Below are 22,975 nucleotides of genomic sequence, written 5' to 3' on the forward strand. Positions count from 1 at the left end.
TATGTTGCTTTCTGATTTAATGACATATTCAGCCTCAGACAAAGTCGCCCAAGAGCAATGTGAAAGGTTGGACAGCATGAAAACTGTGATAAAAATTTAGATTATCACATGAAAAAAATGTTTGAACTTTTTCTAAACGCATGTACGAAAATTGCTGTTTTATTGTTTAAAAGTGAAAATGAATATTTTTTGAGGTCTGTATATTTTATTTGAAATCTGGGAGACCTATTATTAGTAGTTCACAGAATGAAACAAAAATGATTATTTTACCTTAACACATACTTTTGAATAGAAAATTCAGAAAATCATTTTGAAATGGTCTCATATATTTTTGCTGCAGCTGTACTATTGTTCATATATGACCATCAGATTTCTATAGGGAATAAAATATAAGACTATTTCTTGATCCATCAGATACAAACAAAGACCCATTCATGCAAAATAATAACTTTAAATTACTACATATAGTTTTAATGTTATAAAAGTTTCAAATTTGTTCTTACTTCAAAAGTAGCCCACACCACTACTAAAACAAATATTAAAAGTATTTTTATTTTGAGTTCCAGCTGATGAGACCAAATCCAAATCCATAAAGGACACATGCAATTAAGATGTGAAGTTCCAGCGTGTGTGCAAAAATAAACATTACGTTATTGTCCGTCGGACTCAAATATAGTTATCGGTATTGTTATCTTCATAGTCATTACTCTACATTGCAATGGGCTTTAAAAGTGCTTTGTTCCCTTCAGTGACTATAATTTTATAATCTTCTAAATAATTTCCCTTAAAGCACAATGCTTCCATTCTTTTTAGTTTAGTACATTACATCTACTTTTAGATTTACATTTTATAAAAAAAAATTTGAATGTGGTCTCCTCCAGATATCATTATCATAATGGCAAACCACAAAACAAACAATAAATAAAGCTACAATCTCACCTTCAACGGTGGCTCTTTTTGGCAGGATGGTGATGGCACCAACAGCGGCATCTTCCAGGCCTTGAATTGGGCTGTTCTTGGCTCCCCAGCTATCCGACCCAATCCAGAGGAAATGACCCACTTGATCTGCTCTTTTGGTGGCGTTGAGGATCCCCCTGCGAACGTTCCCACGCATGGAATCATTACCATGACACTGAAGCCCTCTCATACTCTTCAAGAGAGCTTGGCTAGCATTTACAGCATCAATGTAGGAAATACAAAACAGCAATTTTGAATCAGTTTGCTGATTGATGGCCCGCTGATGTCATTAATCAATACCCCTTGCGGTTGAGCTTGCACACCAAACAAGATATAACCCGTAAAGTGCACCCTTGAGTTTTATCTAAGTAATAGCATCCCCAGCCAGTAGAGTATCGATTAGTTGTCATCAAGAACTTTTACGTTATTCTTTTTGGTGCTAAGAAGAGAGCTTTACGATCAAATTTATCGTGGTCATTTCTCGCATTTTCCGCTCCCCTTCTAAGCGTCCGGCAAGGCAGTTAACCGCTTACCGGATGTCCTCGTCGTAAGCGAAGATGATGACCGCCCGAGCGTAGCGCGTCTCCAGCAGCTGCCTGATGATCTTGTCAAAATCGGCCTGCTTGTGGTCATGGGGAATCTTAAGGGACTGAGCGATGCAGATTCCACCTAGAGAAAGCAAAAGAGATGTAAGAACAGTTCGATCACCTTGAAGAACTTCTCCAACACGCAGAAACGCTTTAGACGACACTGCTACGGAAAAGTGTCAAGATACGCCAAAATCCAGCAACACTTCTGCAAGTTTCATGGGTGTGAATCAGACAGTAATGGAATACGTCACTCACAAACACGCATCAATAAAAAAAAAAACCGCTGGATATTTGAAGATTTAATATCAGATGTTTGTTGTTACTACTGAAGCGCTCCTTTATCGACAGCAAAGCTCTTGTTTGACTAGATTTTATTTAGCATCATCAATATTATTATTGGAAAGGTCATTATTACATTGATTTACTTCTAAACTGAAGCAGTCGATACTGTGAATGAAAAACAGACACAGCAAGTGGACTCTTCACTAAAGGGAAGGCTTTTGAAGGGATGCTTCACCCAAAAATGAAAATTCTGTCATCATTTACTCCCCCCCTAGATTCTTACAAACCTGTATACATTTCTTTGTTTTTTCCGAACACACAGAAAGATATTTGGAATATTGTCAAAGATCACCCCCCATTGACTCCCATAGTATTTCATATATTATTTAAAATCTTATAGACCCAATTTTTGTTTTTTGAAATGATATGTAACAGTAGCTATTCTTCCGTTCAAAAGTTTAGGATCACTCTTTATTCATATTTTTCCACAGTTTAGATTAGTGGTTAGGCCCCCTTTGTGTAGGATGCATTGCTTTTTTCGGCCCGCCAAATAAAGATTTATAATCTTAAACATATTATTTTTATTATTTTTATACATAATCATCAATTCTTTTGATGGTCTTATTTTTGGTGGTCTGATGTTGGATTGGATACCATTTATGATATATTTCTATATTTTATAAAACTGCACAAAATCTGGGGCCACCCCAGATCCATCATGGAGGCCCCCGGGGGAACACAGCCAACAATTTGAGAACCACTAGTTTAGAATAATATTAAACCCATCAAAACCATGAAATAACACTAATGTAGCTGTGGGAATTATGTCGTGACTAAAAGCATCCAAAATAACTTATATTATATTTTAGCATATTTAATGTTGCCACCCTTTGCCTTTTTTATCCAGTCTAGCACTGGACTCTTATTGACTGCTTATTTATTTATTTATTATTTGGTCCAAATAATCCATTTCAAAAATATGTTTAATACAAATAAGGGTTTCTAATAAATTAAACTAATATGTTGACACAAATATATTTCGGTCTACAAAAGTGATTTCAAACATTGAAACACACATCTTTAGATTAATCGATTTTTAAGATCAGGAGTAGCATCTGATCCTAAGCATTTGACCAGTAATGTGTGTCTAGCAATACATGTCATTTTATCATCACTTATATATTCAAGTATTTTCTTTTAGACAACAAACCCCCAGCATCTATTTTCAAAAGAAACCAAGAATATTTCTACAGATTTATAGTTTTAAGGGCTGTGATCGGTGTGTTTAGGGGTCCCAGTACTCATAGTCCTGATATGATACACAGGTTCACTGTTAGGAAAAAAACTGATTCACAGTTTTCTAGGAGAGTTGCAAACCAAAAGTGAATTACATCCCCAGCTTTTTATATTTTTGCAGGTTAATGATGACTCCACATGCCCCCGGGAATTTATTGTTCAGCCAGCGTCAATATTCCAGCCCATGCCAGCTTCCCTGGAGTGGCGCTTTTATGAGTGTGGAAACAGAACATCGGAAATGTGATAAAAAGGGACAGTCGAGTGAAGTAAACCCTTCACGGTTTGTACAAGTCGCTGGCTTTTCTGGAAAGGGGCTCATTGATTTTGGCATCACTTCACATCTCGTCTCAATGACTCCCCATCCACGCTTCTCTGTGCGTATTCATTCATCCCACTTAACCCTGTGAATCTTTCCCATTATCTGGTGTATTTATGAGGACACCCCACACTGATACGGCCTTCAAAGATAAGGGATGTAAACAATTAAACAACATTATATTTGAACAATAATTTAAACGATACTTTGTGCCTTAAGGTTTCAAGAAATATCATAAAAAGCATTTCCATTGTGGATGTTTCCATTTTATAGATGTTATTATGTGGAGTTCTCTATGTGTTTTGTGATTTATGATTAATCGGTTAATTTTACGATAATTTTAATAATAATTGACGTATAATTGAAAATCTACATCCCTGATGAATATCATATTTTGACCTATATGACTGAATATTCTTTGACTTAATATAAAATTCTTTACATCTAAACATGTTTGGGATTTACACATCAAAAAATGTTGTAGTTATTTTAGCTATCCGGCAAATTCGGCTCAAAAAATGTTTGAAACTTTGAGATTCCAACATGCAAAATAAACAAACAAAAATTGTACGTAGGTTCATATGCTTAGAATGATGTACAAAACAAAAAGATGTACCGATTGTCTCCAGCAGACATAGTGTTTCACGCTTTAAAGATTTCTTGCAAACAAGTTATTTACAACCGTTTAACAAATCGGTTTGTGGGAATCGTGGAAAAAGGCCGATATAATCATACGGATATCACTCTGCTGGGGTTTCGCTAGAGGAAATGTAGGAAGACAAAGGATTGTTTCATAACTTTGATCTAACAAATGTAATGCAGAATACAAGTCTAATATGAAATGCATAGAAATATGTTACACTCCACAGCAGTCAATAAGATTACAAAAAGAGATTACAACGATTTTATACGCTGACATGACTGAAATTGCAAGGCGGAATGATGGATATGTTATTTCCTGCTGTACTGCGCCATCGGATTACACTGATGCCGTAAAAAGACGAAGCCAAAAATCGGAAACCTTTACGGCCTTTCGAGTTGAGTTAATGTGAGTTAATTAATCTGTCAACTAATGTTAACCGACCAATTACAGTCTTCCAGGAGAATGTCACCAAGTGGCAAGACTGGCGCTAAATTGACACGGACAGGCCCTGCAGACACCAATTATAATTAAATCCCTCTTAGCTATGGGACTCGCACGCCATGAAAGATACACAACGCATTCTGACAATATAATGCGCATGAATCACCGAGGCGGATTTGGCCTTGATTTATTTCCCCTATACAGCGTGCCATGAAATGATTCAAATGAAATCCAGCCATTGATTATGAGTCACCGATTGTTGGCGAGTCTTACAAAGATGTTCTTATGATTTGAGGTAGTTGAACCTCTGCGTAAATATCCCCGTGAGCATTTTTTGGGGACGGGGAAAACTATATTTTTATGTCCATAAAACCTAAAAATCAACAACAGTTCATCAAATAAACTGTAGATATTTTTGTATGTCTGTTCTGATTTGATTTTCAGGGGGGAAATCCACCGATTGGTCGGTTGTGTGATTTAAAACGAAAAATTTAAAATGCACTTATAAAACCAACAGCTGTGCCTTTAAATTATGAGCGAGTCACAGTCAAAGCTGTTGTATAAAACAACTGCGATATGCATGCCTGCGAGTACACATTTATCAAATGATATATTAATGAGGTATCTTATTTTGAGATAATTTATTTTCAAAATACATTTTCATGATAATTTACTCACCCTCATGTCATCCAAGATGTTTATGTATTTGTTTCTTTAGTCAAAAAGAAATGAAGGTTTTTGATGATTTTTCTCCATATAGTAGACTTCTATGTACTCCAAAAGATTGAAGATCAAAATTACACTTTCAGTGCAGCTTCAAAGGGCTTCAAACGATACCAGACAATGAATAATGGTCTTATACCTCCTGTATAAAAATGACATTTTAAGACCCAGATCACTGTAATAAATAATGTGTATCATATTCTTTTTTACACTGCATGTTACTGCAAGTTCTCACATTCAGAAGTGAACAACGTAGCTAAAACTTACTAAAAGAGAAAATATCCGAGAACTATCTCTAGGTTCAGTAAGAGGAACTGACATTTCTCAGGGTATGTACTGTTACTTAAATCCTTAAAGCCGGATTTCACCTTTAGGTTCTCAAGACATCTCCATCAGACTCCGTTGGCTTGACCCGAATCAAAGATCTAATCTTGTACTGTCCGAGATGACCACCGTGATCTTAAGGGCGAACCTTAAGACGTGATGACTTTCTCGAAGGAAAATCTCTGTTTGATCCAAGTGTCATGCTAAGGAAATTGTTAGATTAGGACATAATGAACTACGCTTAAACTTTTGTTTGAGGACATCATGACTACGAATAATGTGATTTTAATATTACGTGAAAAATAAATCTCATTTACCTACGAATATTAAGTAATCATTTATATAAAAGTGCAAACATGCACATACTGGGTGATAATAGAGGGGAGTGACAACAGCTTGAAATCATTCTGTAATGACTCGGCTTTGGGTTTTTCGATTCCCTGCTCCCTGCTCATGCTACGCTCACTGGAGAGAGAAAATGCTCAGAGTGATGTTGGAATGAGAAAAAAACACATGCGCTCGACTTCTGTAACAACCTGTTCCTCACCCCTCGTAACCAATGATCCATGATATCCCAGCACGTTCCAATGAGCATCTTCTGCTGTCCAGCGGGAGGAAGGAAATAGGACGATTTGTTCAGAAGAGTAAACATGGCCATTGTCACAAACCGGATGAGCACATAATCTTCAAAAATAAATAAAATTATACAAAATCATATCGAGTTTAAAGGAATAGTTCACCTATAAGTCAAATTCGAATGCCATCCCAGATGTTCAGATTATCGTTTTTCCTTATTTTCTGTAAAAAAATCATGAATCATATACTCACCCTCATGTCATTTCAAACCTGTATGACTTTCTTTCTATTGTAGTACAGCAAAGAAGATATTTTGAAGAACGTTAGTAACCAAACAAAGCCTGAACCCATTCACTTCTATTGTATAAACACAAAACCAATGGAAGTCAATGGGGGTCAGAGTTGTTCGGTTACCAACATTCTACAAAATATCATCTTTGGTGTACTGTCATACAGGTCTGAAATGACATGAGGATATGAAAATGATGACATCATTTTTGGTCAAACTTTAAATTTACGCTCCAAAAGCTTTACCATACACTTACATCATGCAAAGGGCAGCGTGATCTATGTACCACCTTAAGTTAATGAATATTTTTCTCACACAAACCCATCATTTCACATCAGAAGACATTTTTAACCCACTGAATAACTTGGTATGATGGATGTAGAGCCTATGTGCTTTTTAGACCTTCAAAAATTGAGAACCATCGAGTGCCATTACAAAGACAAGGCAATAAAAGTACATCTGGGATAGCATGAGGGTGAGTAAATGACAAGAGAATTTCATTTTTGTGTGAACTATTCCTTTGAGTCCTTACATTTCTTTGTTTTAGAGTAAAATAATATACTATATCTTTAATGTGATCTCAGACTTGTATCCCGGTGTATGGACTAAATTTTAATATTCCTGGCTTTTTATATCACAGTCAGCTTTTCATAAGCAGTTTTTATTTGCCAGCGAGACGGCACTCATCTGATAACTTGTTTCTTAGTTATTAGCGCTACAAAAATGATTGACCTGCAAAATGCCAAATTTCAAACTCTTTTTACATTTTTTTTCCAATATTTTTCTTTTGACTTAACTGCACATAAGCGATACACAAATGTTTTTACATAAACAGATTTCCCGTTCCTGTCACGAAAAGTTGCAGTTCTTGAATCGTACGGATCATCGCTTCAGGAAGGTGAATAGAAAATCGTTTTGATGAATGGTCTCTGGTAATTGGCTCTTTGGAGACTGTTGATGTCTCGTCTTTTCATCACGACGCTTCAACAGCCATCAGAGACACTCAGTGAAATAAATGTTTGAGATTCAAGACACTTCACGTCATTACGGGGTAATTTATGCTACATGAGTGTGGAGGGGTCTGTTTAAATGAAACATGAAAATGAGGAAGAGACTCGTGCTACAAACATGCAATCAGACGCTCTGTGGCAGGCGGATTAACCGAGGAAATCAGAGCAGAGATGACGTGCTGGTGCTCAGTGTGAAGACACTAGATTTGGTGGAAATGATTCTCCCAAAGGGGGATCGTAGGTGTACTGCAGTCATGGGAAAGAGAAATAAGATCCTTCTCAATTATGTTTCCTAAACAGAAATGATGTTTTGGGAATGTTTCTCCTAGGAAAATGACCCTGGTAATCTTACAGTATATGCTTTTTTCTTCTTCTGTGGAACACAAAAGAAGATATTTTGGGAAAAGTCATTTTTGTGTTCATACATCGGCAGTCAATGGGGGCCTGGGTTTGGTTACCAACGTTCTTCAAAATATTATCTTCTTTTTAGGGCAGTCCACGTTAACATGTTAACGTAAGCGTTACATTTTTTCAGATTAACGCGTTATAATATTAAACGCTGCTTCCGTTTATGTTGTAATTTTTCTACTAGCGTTACATTTTACAAGCACGCTCACATTCATAAACCATTTATGCACGATTGAAACAGTTGCTTTGTCGTATTAAGTATAGATAGACAGCGCCCGCCGTCTTCGCCGTCTCCCCAACCCGCGAGGGCGCATCCGAGTCTCCCCGTACGGCTGCCGCTGATACTTCACGGCTTGGGCGGCCTCCTTCGCGATCCTGCTTTTATGCTGGGTTCACACCAAACGCGAACAATCGCATTCCTAGCTCTTTATACCTCGCGGAAATAGTTCATTATTTTTGTATGAGTGATGCGATCTGAAAACTATTTTCAACATTTGCGGAAGACCGGTTTGTGTCATTTGCACTGTCTGCCGCTAGTTCGCGTAAATTCGTGTCTTTGCATTGACTTTGTATGTAATTTACTAGCGCAAAACGCTTAATTCACGTTTGGTGTGAACCCGCTATTAGCTGTGGGACGTGGCACAACACAACGCGACAGCGGTTCAGTCTGAACAGTCACAGGCTTAGGGATGTGTCAGTGAATCTCTGTCAGTCTCTGTCAGACATGAGTACACCAGTATTCAGTTCTCTTTCGTACTTGAATGATCAGATTTTCATAAACACAGACTTCAAAATGCTAAATAAAATCCTAAATGAAAACGAACAAAAGAAAAGAGGGAATCGATGCGTTGTAGCTTTAGCATTAAAGACTGTAAAGTGTTTGAGAACTTAATTCAACTTCTGTATTTTTCCTACCTGTAAGACAAGGTAGCTCTAAATTATACAATGTTAAATGGTTATAATTAAGGTTAAAATAAAGAAAAAAATATCGTTTTAATAGAGTCATCAGTTGCAGTACTATCAAAATGTTGGCTTTGGTCTGTTGTTTCTACATTAATTTGGAGACTAAATGTGAAAAGTTTATTTAAAAATATTGATATTGTGTGCGATGTTCTGCAGAAGTAAGAAAGTCATACAGGTTTGAAATGACCAGGGAAAAAAATGTTTTAAGTTTCAGAGATCTCAAAACTATCACATCATCACAGTTTAAACCACTGTTCTCTGTTATAAACGGTGCTGTGGCGGCCATCACTATTTGAGTTGTTTTTTAACAAAAGCGATATGAGTTGATGGTACATGATCGGACGTATTAGCCTTATATTCCTGCTGACACCCTTGAGTGGTTTATTAAATGTTAAAAAGAAGATCATTTTCTGTATTGAATTGACCCAACCAGATATTCATTATATTATCATCGTTTGTGTTCAATACTACACAAAAGTAAAACTGATATCAAATGGAATGAGGGTGAGTAAATGATGAAAGAATCCTTATTTCTGGGTAAACTATTCCTTTAAATGACACATAACTGAGAACTCAATTAGGTTTCCTCCCCTATAAAAACGCTATAATGCTTTCTCTGAGCGCATTTAATTTGACAACAACCTCATCTAAACAAACACAATTAGGCAAAAGTGAGTTTTCCCACTGTATGCTTCTATGGATTGTATAAAAACAAATCTATCGAACAGTGGACACGATGGCCCATCAATTTTTCATGCAGTTTTGTTCATGGTTTTAAAATACTTTTAAATTTGTTTTACTTTATTTTCCTGTTAAAGTTAGTTTAAGCATTTTATTGTTTTATCCTTGCTGTCTGAGACCTCATCAAAACAGACCTGCGACCTCCTGTACACAGGATCTCAAAGCACCAGTTCAGAACTACAGCTAAAGCATTTGTACTTGAATAAAAACATTATTTTCCCACATTAAGCTTTTAAACAGTGCTGTGTGGGTTGATAGGAACCGAAAAATGCATTACGGCTAAATATCCCAAGTGTACATCACAAGCTTTTTCCATTAGGTAATGGAGCAATGTTTGTGTAAGCAACACATAAATTGGGGTAAATAATAAAATCCAACATGTAAGTGGTATACAGAGGGCGATGGACTACTGACAGAGTTAATAAGCATTTCGTGATCAAAGGGAATTGAGAAGATTAGCCCAAAAATGAGTTAATCTGTTGCATAAATGAGGACGGCGAATGCGCTGACTGGATTTCACTTACACGCATTGATCTCCCTCTAATCCCCTAAAAAAGCCCATTTCCCACCGATTTTATCAGTGTGGTCCAGTCGCAGTTGACATTTCTGTTATTCCAGTCTGTTCATTAGTGTTGTGCTTTGATCCAATTAACATCCGCTATGTGGGTTTCTGTACTCAGAAACATGTTCGTGTCTAGGAACATTTGAAGACAATTAGCATTTGGACAGATGACACACAAAAATGATGCTGACTGGTGAATGCTAATATATTACCAGTTATGATGTTCCATTGCTCTAAATAACACTAATTAGACTACTGGGGAAACAATGTCACAGTGATTAAATTAATTTTGTTTATGTACAGTAAAACGTGTGAACACTCAAAATCGCGATTAATCATATCCACAATAAAAGTTTGTGTTTACATGAAATATGTCTGTGTAGTATGCATATTAACTTTGTATGTATAAAACATACACATAGATGCATATATTTATAGAAAAATATAAAATATAAAAACTAATAAACATTTCTATATGATTTAAATTATTGGAAAATATAAATAAAAACATGTCAATATTTCCTAAATATTTAAACTGTATATATATAAATATATGCATACATGTATGTGTGTGTTTCTGTGTTTCTAAATACAAAATGTATAAGCACAGTACACAGACATATATTATGTAAACATAAACTTTTATTATGGATGCGATTAATCACGATTAATCGTTTGACAGCCCTACTGGAAACGTCATTTCACGCAAAAAACATCACATTTCACTGCGTTTCAAAGGTCAAGTTTGGTGAACTCCAAGTTGCAAATTCATATCACTTGACAATTTGTGACCAACAGAAATCTAATATGTACAGTTACAGTGCGACCTTTTCAGGTCAAGGAAACACTGAAAATAACGTTCAAACAATCTCATTTTGTACAATTTAGCTTTAAAAACAAAAGCAAATAAAATTGTGCGGATAAAAAAGTTGATGCTTTAGCGTGAAATAGCACACAGAGGTCTGTGTGGAAGTTTTGCATACTCAAATGTGACCGAGGCATTATTGTCGGCATGAAACGGATGTTGTGGTGGTTTTTAAAAAATAAAAGCTGTGTTGTCATTCAGGTATATAACTTTTATTTTGAAGAGACTCTTAATTTGAAGGGCTTTGTCTCGCCGGAAATTTCCTGTTTCACAGGTTTTGTTAGTAGTGTGAAGAGGCTAGCGGGATTTACTCAGTTACATTTCAGTGTTCTGCATGTATTCAAGACTGTAAACGCCACAGAGGCAACGTCGTAAGTAAATAATTTCATAATTGCATTAATAAGTTGGCGATAAAAAGAATTACTTGTATGAAGAAGGCATTTGATTTATTTGTATTAAAAACGTTTTATTTTCACTTATTTACATGAGAAAGGCTCATATTACAGAGCTAAATTGTAATTTTATATTTTCTTTGTTACAGTTTTCACTCTGACCTTGTAAAATGATAAAAAGAGCCACAGTAAAGAGCATCTAAAACTTACTACGACTCAAGTATTCATTTAAGAGGAAGAGTTTAGCTAGTTGTATAGCTGCAGTTGCTACAGTGCAGTGAGGACAACAAAGTGAAAAGACGTTAAAAGGCTGGCGTCATACAACGTGCTAAGATGGAAGTTAAACGAAGTGACAAGATTTCTGCAGGCAGTAAAATAAGTTCGCGGTCATCCGCAACATCCGCTAGCTCGTTAACACGTGCACGAGCCAAAGCGGAGGCGGCTAAAACACGTCTTGCGTTCGCTGAACAAGAAGCTAAAGCTAAAATAGAAAGAGCTGCTAAGGAAGCAGAGCACCAAAGAGAAAAGGCTGACAGAGAAGCTACATATCAGCTGGAAAAAGCAAAGAATGATGCCGAGCTAGAAGCGCTTACTATTCGCAGAGAGGCAGCAATGGCGGAAGCGGAAGCAGCAGTGTGGGAAGCGGCAGACGCTACAGAAAATTACGTGGCGTTAAGTGAAGTAAGCCCATCAGAAGAGGATAAAATGGAACGGACAGAAGAATACATCACAGCTCACTTCATCCCTCAATCACATAAAGGCCACCTTTCTACTGACTCCCCAGCTCATGCAGCCATTAAAGCCAGCCAGTCACCAAGTCAGCCTCCAGGTGCGTACGTTTCACCATCAGTCAAGATAGAAAACCAGGCTCCGCATGGAGAATCTGACAGGCAAAAGGACTCCATGACAAGCCACACCAACTCTAACAGGTCGACACAGCCCTTCTATCCCCATGGGGCACCTACAGCTTCCCACAGTGGACCCACGACTGAACACCTGGCACAGTACTTAGCTCGTCGAGACCTGGTGAGTTCAAGTTTATATCAATTTGACGATCAACCTGAACATTATCGTGCTTGGCAGTCATCGTACAACAGTGCCACTCAAGGGCTAGGCCTCACAGCTACTGAGGAATCAGACTTAATGACAAAATGGCTTGGTAAAGAATCCAGCAACCATGTCAAACGTCTACGGTCAGTGTACATAACTAACCCTTTCATAGCACTAACGAAGGCCTGGGAACGCCTCCAGGAATGTTATGCAGCACCTGAAATAATCGAAAAGGCGCTCTTCGAACGGCTTGAAAATTTCCCAAGAGTTTCAGGAAAAGAACACGTGAAGCTACGAGAACTAGCAGACTTGTTAATGGAAGTACAGTGTGCCAAGGAGGACGGCTATCTCCCAGCTCTCTACTATTTGGATACTGCACGCGGCATTGAACCTATAGTTGCAAAACTGCCTTATGGGCTTCAAGAGAAATGGATTTCAGTCGGTTCAAAGCACAAGGAAGGAAATAGGGGACAGTTTCCTCCATTTGAATTCTTCAGCGAGTTTGTGTGCAGTGAAGCTCGTAAAAGAAACGACCCTAGCTTTGCTATTCCAGGTACTAGCAGCTTGCCTGCGAGGTCTGAAAAAACATTCTTCAAAGGCACTAAGTACCCTATTTCGGTCCACAAGACAGACATCGCCTCAACAAGCCCTGGCATAAACAAAGGTGTCATTGACCTGAACAAAAGCTGCCCAATACATGGCAAGCCACATCCTCTCAAGCGCTGCAAAGCCTTCAGAGCCAAAAAGCTGGAGGAAAGAAGGGCCTTTCTCAAAGAAAAAGGAATCTGCTTCAAGTGTTGTGGCTCAACTACTCACCTCGCTAAGGACTGTCCTAACGCAGTTAAGTGTTTGGAGTGCGAAAGCACATGGCACGACTCTGCCATGCACCCAGGGCCTTCACCTCAAGTCAAAGCCCCCTCAAATCCACCACACAACGGCGGGGAGGAGGAAGAAAGCAGCATCACTAATGCGGTTGTTAACTCAAGCTGCACCGAGGTCTGCGGCACGGGAAACATCGGCTGGTCATGTTCCAAGATATGCCTTGCTAAACTATATCCTAAAGGTCAACCAGACAAAGCTATCAAGGCCTACGTGATCCTGGACGACCAAAGCAACCGATCTCTGACAAGGTCCAGCATTTTCGAGCTGTTTAACATCCATCGCAAACCGTACTCTTACTATCTAAAGACGTGCTCAGGAATAGTGGAAACATATGGGCGCAGGGCTGAAGACTTTGTGGTCGAGTCACTTGATGGAACGGCCACGATCCCTCTCCCACCACTTATTGAGTGCAATGGAATACCCAACAATCGGTCCGAAATCCCAACCCCTAAGGCAGCTCATCATCATCCACATCTTGTCAAGGTAGCAGAGCACATCCCAGAGGTCGACCCTAGTGCCGAGATCCTCCTGTTACTTGGTAGAGATGTAATAAGGGTGCACAAAGTTCGGGACCAAGTCAATGGCCCTCATAATGCCCCTTTTGCCCAACGTTTAGACTTAGGATGGGTGCTAGTTGGAGAAGTCTGCTTGGGGAATGCACACAAGCCTACAGTCAACATCTTCAAGACAACTGTGCTTAGCAATGGCCGGCCCTCCCTACTCAATCCCTGTAAAAACCTCTTGCACATCACAGAAAAGGTGCATCACGGTGGAGAAGCAAGAGAGAGGTTTTCAGAGACTAGCAAGTCTGCAGAAGAAACGTTGGGGCAAACTGTTTTCAGTCACACTGAACAGGACCACAAGCTGGCATCTTCAATCGAAGACGACATCTTTCTGAAACTAATGGACAAAGAGGTTTACAGAAATGAGTCAAATAGCTGGGTAGCTCCTCTCCCATTTAAGCAACCTAGACAACACTTGTCTAACAACCGAGAACAAGCAGTCAGGCGCTTCACATCACTCCAACATAGCTTGAATAAGAAGTCAGAGATGCAACAACAATATGTTGCTTTCATGGGCAAAATGTTGGAGAACGACCACGCAGAGGCAGCTCCACTACTAGGAGAGAATGAAGAATGCTGGTACCTGCCCACCTTTGGAGTCTACCATCCTCGAAAACCTGACCAAATAAGGGTGGTATTCGACTCAAGTGCCAAACACTTAGGTGTGTCTCTCAACGATGTACTCCTTACAGGTCCTGACCTCAACAATTCCCTCCTTGGAGTTTTGATGCGGTTCCGGAAAGAAAAAGTTGCTATCGTGGCAGACATACAGCAGATGTTTCACTGCTTTTTGGTGCGAGAGGACCACAGAAACTATCTGAGATTCCTGTGGTACAAAGACAACGATACAACAAAAGAAATCATAGACTACAGGATGAAAGTTCATGTTTTCGGCAACAGCCCATCCCCTGCTGTGGCCATCTACGGACTCAGAAGAGCTATCAGAGAAGGCGCAAAAGAACATGGGACTGACACAGTTGACTTCGTGGAGCGCCATTTCTATGTGGATGACGGCCTTCGTTCCGTGCCGACTGATGCCGAAGCTATCGACCTGTTACGCAGAACACAGACATCACTGGCTGAATCAAACCTCAGGCTCCACAAGTTTGCCTCAAACAGCCAAGCAGTCCTGGAAGCTTTTCCATCCGAAGACTGTACTACAATCGCGAAAGGTGTGGACTTAGGTGGAGAGGGTGCACCCGCTCAACGCAGTCTAGGTCTCCTGTGGGAGATAGAAAGCGACACATTCACCTTCTCTGTTGGAAACGACACCAAGCCATTTACTCGCCGTGGTGTCCTCTCCACGGTAAATAGTGTTTTTGACCCCTTGGGTTTCCTGGCCCCCGTCACAATCCAAGGCAGACTCCTCCTCCGGGAACTCACCACCGAGCTGTCCGAGTGGGACGTACCTCTACCTGAAGATAAATTCAGCAAATGGAAAGCTTGGCAGGACTCGCTTCAGGAGCTGAGACACCTTCACGTACCACGGACATACACAGCAGCTTCGCTAGAAAAGGCAGTGCATACAGAGCTCTGTGTGTTCTCGGATGCTTCGATCAAAGCCATCGGCGCAGTGGCGTACTTGAAGGCTGTACAAGAAGATGGACAAGCTCACATTGGATTCGTCATGGCCAAGTCAAAACTTGCACCTAAGTCGGAACCAACTATCCCAAGACTCGAACTTTGCGCAGCAGTCTTAGCAGTGGAAATGGCAGACCTGATTCATGACGAACTAGATTTTAAGCTGGATTACACAAAGTTTTACACCGACAGTAAAGTGGTCCTTGGTTATATCCATAAAGAATCCAGACGATTCTATGTCTACGTCCATAATAGAGTTCAGCGCATTCGCCAAACCACAAAACCTGAACAATGGCAATACGTGCGCACAGAAGATAATCCTGCTGACCATGCATCAAGGTCTATCTCTGCCTCATTCCTGGCACAGACAACGTGGTTAAAAGGACCTAACTTCCTGCTCAACCCTCTTCACAAACCAGATCCAGTTGGGTCATTTGATTTGGTCAAACCAGAACTGGACACAGATATCCGTGCACAAGTGAGAAGCTATGCCACAAAGCTGCAAGAGAAAAGCCTTAGCACAGAGCGCTTTCTAAGATTCTCCAGCTTCGACAGTCTCGTTCGAGCTATAGCACTCCTCATTCACATTGTAAGGTCCTTTAAGCTATCTAAAAACACGGACAAGTGTAAGGGGCGGCATAAATGTGATCTGTCTCGTACCCCAGATGAACTATCGCTAGCGAAGGAAGTCATCATTGCAGCTGTTCAGAGGAGAGCCTTCTCAAAGGAATTTGAAACTTTGACCGAAAATAAGTCAATCCCTCTAAACAGCAGCCTTCAACGCCTCAGTCCAACCTTGCAGAACAATCTCATTTGCGTTGGAGGCCGACTGAAGAACGCTAACCTGGACATTGGAGAGAAGAACCCCATAATCCTCCCAAAGGATAACCACGTTTCCCTGTTGCTCGTCAGACACCATCACGCTGAGGTCAAACATCAAGGCCGTCACCTGACAGAAGGAGCCATCAGAGCAGCAGGACTATGGCTCCTGGGAGGAAAAAGGCTCATCAATTCAGTCTTACACAAATGTATTACCTGCCGCAAACTAAGAGGCAAAGTACAAGAGCAACGCATGGCAAATTTGCCTCAAGAGCGCCTCCAAACCTGCCCTCCCTTCACATATGTGGGATTGGATGTCTTTGGACCCTGGTGCATTACCACCAGACGAACAAGAGGAGGACAAGCTGAAAGCAAGCGGTGGGCCATATTGTTCTCCTGTATGAGCTCCAGAGCCGTGCACATTGAGGTCATTGAGTCAATGGACACCTCAAGCTGTATTAATGCTCTAAGGCGTCTTTTTGCCATAAGAGGACCCGCCAAACAACTACTATCTGACCGCGGCACAAACTTCATAGGAGCATGCCGTGAACTGGGAATGGGCGCTGTTCAGAGGTATCTAAACCAACAAGGGTGCTCATGGGAATTCAACCCTCCTCATGCCTCACACATGGGTGGTTCTTGGGAACGACTAATTGGGGTGGCACGAAGAATCCTGGACTCTATGTTTCTTGAACAGCACACTCGGTTGACCCACGAGGTTTTGTGCACGCTAATGGCGGAAGTGACAGCTATTATAAATGCAAGGCCACTGATTCCAGTCTCAAACGATCCTGAAGATCCTTTCATCTTGTCACCATCAATGCTCCTAACCCAAAAAACTGGACTTCCACCTCCACCAGGAGACTTCACAGATAAAGACCTCCTCACCAAGCAGTGGAGACAAGTACAAGCTCTTGCCAACAAATTCTGGAATCGTTGGAGTCGAGAGTATCTGCCAACCTTGCAGCGTCGCAAGAAATGGACCAAATCTCACCAAAACCTGCAAGTGGGAGATATCGTCCTTCTCAAACAAAGTGAAGCTACCCGCAACAACTGGCCCATGGCTATGATCACAAAGGCCTTCTCCGGAGACGACGGAAGGGTGAGGAAGGTGGAATTGAGGACTACAGATCAGGGACTTTCAAAAACTTTCTTCAGGCCAATCTCACAAGTTGTCTTACTTCTTACAAAAGACTGATGTAGGCAGACTCTAATAATTCTTAGGGTTCAATTAATGACCTCGCAGAGGTCAGACGGGGATTGTGTTGTCATTCAGGTATATAACTTTTATTTTGAAGAGACTCTTAATTTGAAGGGCTTTGTCTCGCCGGAAATTTCCTGTTTCACAGGTTTTGTTAGTAGTGTGAAGAGGCTAGCGGGATTTACTCAGTTACATTTCAGTGTTCTGCATGTATTCAAGACTGTAAACGCCACAGAGGCAACGTCGTAAGTAAATAATTTCATAATTGCATTAATAAGTTGGCGATAAAAAGAATTACTTGTATGAAGAAGGCATTTGATTTATTTGTATTAAAAACGTTTTATTTTCACTTATTTACATGAGAAAGGCTCATATTACAGAGCTAAATTGTAATTTTATATTTTCTTTGTTACAGTTTTCACTCTGACCTTGTAAAATGATAAAAAGAGCCACAGTAAAGAGCATCTAAAACTTACTACGACTCAAGTATTCATTTAAGAGGAAGAGTTTAGCTAGTTGTATAGCTGCAGTTGCTACAGTGCAGTGAGGACAACATAAAAGCGCTTGTGGCGGGCTTAAGTGTGTCCTTTGGGAATTGATTGGCAGATTTTTTCTTGAACTAAGTATAACCTCATTCAATTTTGAGAAATGTTTTAATACAAGAATTGAAAAGTCATTTTGTTTCTCAAGTAAACATCTAAACAAATATGAATAAATATATTTAAAAAATAAAACTGAGTAATACATTCAATTTTTACATTGATCGACCCCTGAAGCCCCCAACCCCTGTTGAAACACCACTGGTGCAAAACACGCAGCTCTCGGTTTTGTCAAAGGATCGTGTTCACAACCTTTGAAGTCTTCTTCCAGGCTAATTCTATATACTATATAGGGTTCTCTCAGTCTAATTATATTAAGCATAAGAGATTTAAGACAAGTTTGATTGTTATCTGAAAAAGTCAATGTAGTAAGGCCACACTCCATCAATAAAGATCCCAATGACAGTCCACTGAAGGGGGCTAAACCAAACTGAGCGTGTGGGCTTGACTCTCACTCAGTTTTCAGGATATTGGACACAAATCACCAAAAAAAGTCTTGTTATTACCAATCTTGGCCCTATGCCCCGCTGCCAGCGCTCCAAGGATGAACGGCGAAAATCTATCAGTGTTATGAATGACAAAATATTGATCTAGGTAATCATTTTTAGGTTAATTCATGTCGATTCCCCAGCCGGGGCAATGGTCTGAAATATGACTTCATTTCAGGGCCACTAAATCTAAAAATTACACACAGGCAATCAAAACTTACAAGGTCAGCCTTGAGATCCGGCAAAGCCTCCGCAAGCGTGAGCGGTCCGACTGCGGCAGGTAACTCAAAACGTCAAGGTTGTAATTAAAATTGCAGGCCAAATCTACGTGCCACTCAGCGAGCCAAGACGCTCTCCATCATGTGGACTTAAAAGCTCGATATTAGCCGGCAAGAATCCAATAAGATGCCCCAACAGCATCTCATTTGTGTATCAGTAAGGTGGCGTAAACAATCAAGATATCATCGTCGCCTGAGATGGCCTTGCATAGCGCGTTATGTTGATTTGTGGCTTAGGGAAAAGATGTTTGCATGGGCCTGCAATTAATCTCTATTGAATATGTAACAAAGAAAAATCATTGCAAGGCTGCGGGCGAAGAAACTAATACATTTTATCATCCCCTTGTCTTCCATCTTAAGAGGGTTCACCTTCAGTATCTTCCGTGCAACAGATGCCCATTTTTCTCTTTGAGTCTTCGCACAAAATGAGCGAAGCATCTCTTTCTTTGTGCGTAATATTGTAATACACGGTCTGGGCATTGGAAACAAAACATTACATTCATAAAGTTGACCTAGAAAACTGTGCCCAGACCAAGCAAACTGTACCTCAAGAAAGGCTATTTGTTATGGCAGAACCTGTGGACTTTGCAAACTACATATATTTGCGAACCGTGCCGATGTCAGACGTGATCATCGGACTCATCTATCTTTGAGGAGGCTTTCTGTATCCACTTGAATGGGTTTTAACAACAACCCAGAATAGCGATAGTGTGCATACAAGAAGAGAAGACTGTAAATTAAAGAGGACACCACACCTAAGAAAGAAAAGTCATCATTTAGTTATGCTACTTTACACCACAGACAAGGGGAGAACTGTTGCAAAGTTCATCATAAAAAACAAATAAAAGAATGTATGAAGGTGTGAAGGTGTGAAATGTAAATAAAACACTTTTACATTTATGCATAGTCGAACGTAACAGATTTATTAACACTATTTTCGATGTTTATAATTACACTATGAATACAATTATTTTGCTTTTTTCCCTTCTTGTAATCAAATGGCAGGTGATAAACTTACCATACGTTTGTCCTATGGTGTGACATAGCAATGGCATAACAATGAAGATAAATATCTCTTATGCTATTTTATGTTATAAATATAACTATTAATATTATAAAATAACATATTTGTAACAATTTGTTTTTTTAATATTTGCTGTCACACCATAGGTACATATGTACATTTTATTTGTCAACTGCAACTTGAAAACTGAGTTTAGCACTTCTTTTGTGATTTTCATATTTTGAATCATTTTGATTTCTATACAATAAAATATTATGAAATAAAACGGCACAGCATTTTAACTGACCTCCTCTTTACTGGTGATTTACAGACATTTCTTTGTGTTACTTGGAAGCACAGCTGAGAGACCACAAAAAAGAGAAAGAAGAAATGTCTCTTGCTAACTTGATTTAGCCTGTTTTTATAGCGGGTAAATGGATGGATGCTGGCATGGTGAAAGCTTTGTATATCATTTTGACCTCCGGGATCTCTGACATTTTCTACATTTGCTCTGAGAAATGTGACAAAAGCACCCAACGATATTCGAGTAAACAATAGACTCCAACAAAAGCATTTTGGGTTTGAAAAACAAACTAATTTTACTTCTAGTAAATAACAAAAGATAATACAATATGTTTGTGCATTCTCTGCTGAATTTATGTAAGTCAAAAGCTCCTTGATTTGAATAGCAGGCATGTCACTGCAAGAAGTGATTATTATGAGTTGCATTCAAACCTTTTTGTTTTTGCACCTTTAGCCTTGCAGAAAAAACAATCAAAACTTTCTTTAATCAACAATCACTTCTGGAGATCTTACAAGTAGAAATCATACAAAAAATAGAAAAATATGTCAGCAAAATAATATAATATTAGGGACATGCTGAAAAAACATATAGGATTTACCTTATTTTCGGTAATGTATATTATACTAAAATAAACTGTGTGCAAAACTTGACAAAATGTGAGTAAAACGTACTTAATTTAGTTTAATTTTAAAAGCTGTGCTTAAAATATAGCAGTAGTTCTATACCAAATAAATAATAAAATTAGAAATAAAAAATACTTTAACAAGAAACCCTCTTGCACTAATGTGGTTATTGATCGCTTGTTATTTCATTCATATTGGCGGTTGATGTTAATATTTACTTAAAAATGCAATTTACCCTTTACGACTGTTTTCATTTACATTTTCACTTTACATAAGGTTCTATAAGATATTATCTCATTAACACATTAATTTTTGTGTTCAATAGCATAAAGTCGTATACCTTGTAATCTATAATTTTGAAATGTACTTTTCCTTTCCCAAATTCTCACAATCCTTCCCTCTTTAGCATTCTCACTCTCTGTCAGCACACGACAAACATTTCAATTATATAACCTTGTTTTGCATCACTCCAGGAGAGAAACGGTTACTGTCTATAGCATTAAAAATTTAAAGTGAAGCCATAAGACGGTAGCGCGAACACAGCGTAAACAAAGTAAATGAGCGACCAGGCTCCAGTGGGAGCAAACGTGTGATTCAAAGAGGGCTTCCTCTTGAACTTAAAAGCCATGTTCCCACACAACTTCAAAGCCAATGTTTTGTCACTAGGAAAACTGTGTTTAGTCTCTCTTCTTTGTTTTTATTGTGCTGAAGCAACAAGAGTGAAAAAACACAAAATGAAACATTAAGTAGATCAATCCAGAGAGACTGAAATGCACTTAGTCGTTTTTCAGAGCACTGAGGCACGTGCAGAAGCTCACCACAGATGTCTGGAACAATGAACGGAATCATCTTTGTGTAATGTGCGGTATATTTGTCGACAGAAAATATTAAAACTTTACAAGGTTTGATTCGGTAACATTGGTAACATACTGTAATTCATTAACCCTGTTGAATGGTAAGGTCCATAAATGTTAAAGGGACAGTTCACCAAAAAATTATGTCTTCATTTACGCTCCCTCAAATTGTTCCAAACCGGTATAAATGTCTTTGTTCTGATGAACACAGAGCAATATATTCGGAAGAATGCTTATAACAAAACAGATCTTGGCCAGCACTGTTTAGGAAAAATTACTTTATATATTTTGGGGTTCTGTTGAACACATATTTTGAAGAATGTAGTAAAGCAAACACTTCTGGGACACTTTTAACTCCAATTGTTATTTTTCCTACTGCTACTAACAGTTGGTATGACAATACTCATAAACACACAACTGGTAATGTGAATTATTAAAAAGTAAAATGTTACTGTGATTTTTTGTAGTAATATAAATCATCTTTGCTCTTTTTCTTCTCAGCAGCACATTGTACTAAAATGAAAAACTACAAGACAGGCAAACATTTTTTTTTTTAAAGAAAACAGAACATCTCAATCTGCTTCTGAAAATGGGAAATGTTCAGTCTAAGACGAAGTATCAAGGCAAACTTTCTTCCTTGATTTTATGTGACCATCCCGGGAAACTAATGACCCAAGATTTTAATGTGCCCTGTCCTCCAGACTGGTTTCATAGTTAAGATTTTTATCTGCCTTTGGAGGTGGTGTCTGAGTCACAGGTCCTGAGGTGGGAGTGGAAAAATACTGGAGTGCATCCAGGAGCTTCGTACTCAAAGGGGAAGAACATAGAGGTGAATGTAAAGGTATCTTGATGTCAAAGACCGGAGAAATAATGAAAGAGATGGTGAAAGGCAGATCATAATACTCCCATTAATTTTTTTGTCATACCTAAGAAGACTCTTAGTTTCTCCTAAAATTCCATAGAATACAATATATTAAAGGTGCCGTTCTTTGGCTGTTTTTAAAGCTTTGATTATGTTTTTTGTGTGTTTAACAATGGATGTTGATGGTTCTAGTTTCAAAATCACTTTATATTTCACATTTATCAAGTCTTTTGTTCACTGCTCCCCCTCTTCTCACAAAACAATCAGATTTTTTTCCAATTTCCATAAAGTCCCTCCTTCGGAAACGCTCTGATTGGTAAAGCTGACCCAGTCTGTCGTGATTGGTTCCCCGCTTGGAGCGTGTGTCTGAAGATGTCCCACCTATACCATATCAGCCAGCTTTCACTTCACAGGCTGTTGTGATTGGTCGGTGCCCCTCTCAGTGCACGTGTATTCATAAGCTTTGGCTTTAAGCAATACACGGTAACAA

General features: G+C 39.0%; 1 protein-coding gene across 1 annotated transcript in view; it reads right to left on the bottom strand.

Annotated features, from left to right (window-relative positions):
• Nucleotides 1-22,975, bottom strand: part of LOC130429801 (metabotropic glutamate receptor 7) — a 175,686-nt gene that overhangs the window by 84,675 nt on the left and 68,036 nt on the right. The window contains 2 exon segments of the mRNA XM_056758594.1: nt 940-1,094; nt 1,491-1,626. Coding sequence (XP_056614572.1) covers nt 940-1,094; nt 1,491-1,626 — 291 coding nt within the window.

This window comes from Triplophysa dalaica, chromosome 10 (genome assembly GCF_015846415.1).
Source record: "Triplophysa dalaica isolate WHDGS20190420 chromosome 10, ASM1584641v1, whole genome shotgun sequence".
NCBI classification, from domain to species: domain Eukaryota; kingdom Metazoa; phylum Chordata; class Actinopteri; order Cypriniformes; family Nemacheilidae; genus Triplophysa; species Triplophysa dalaica.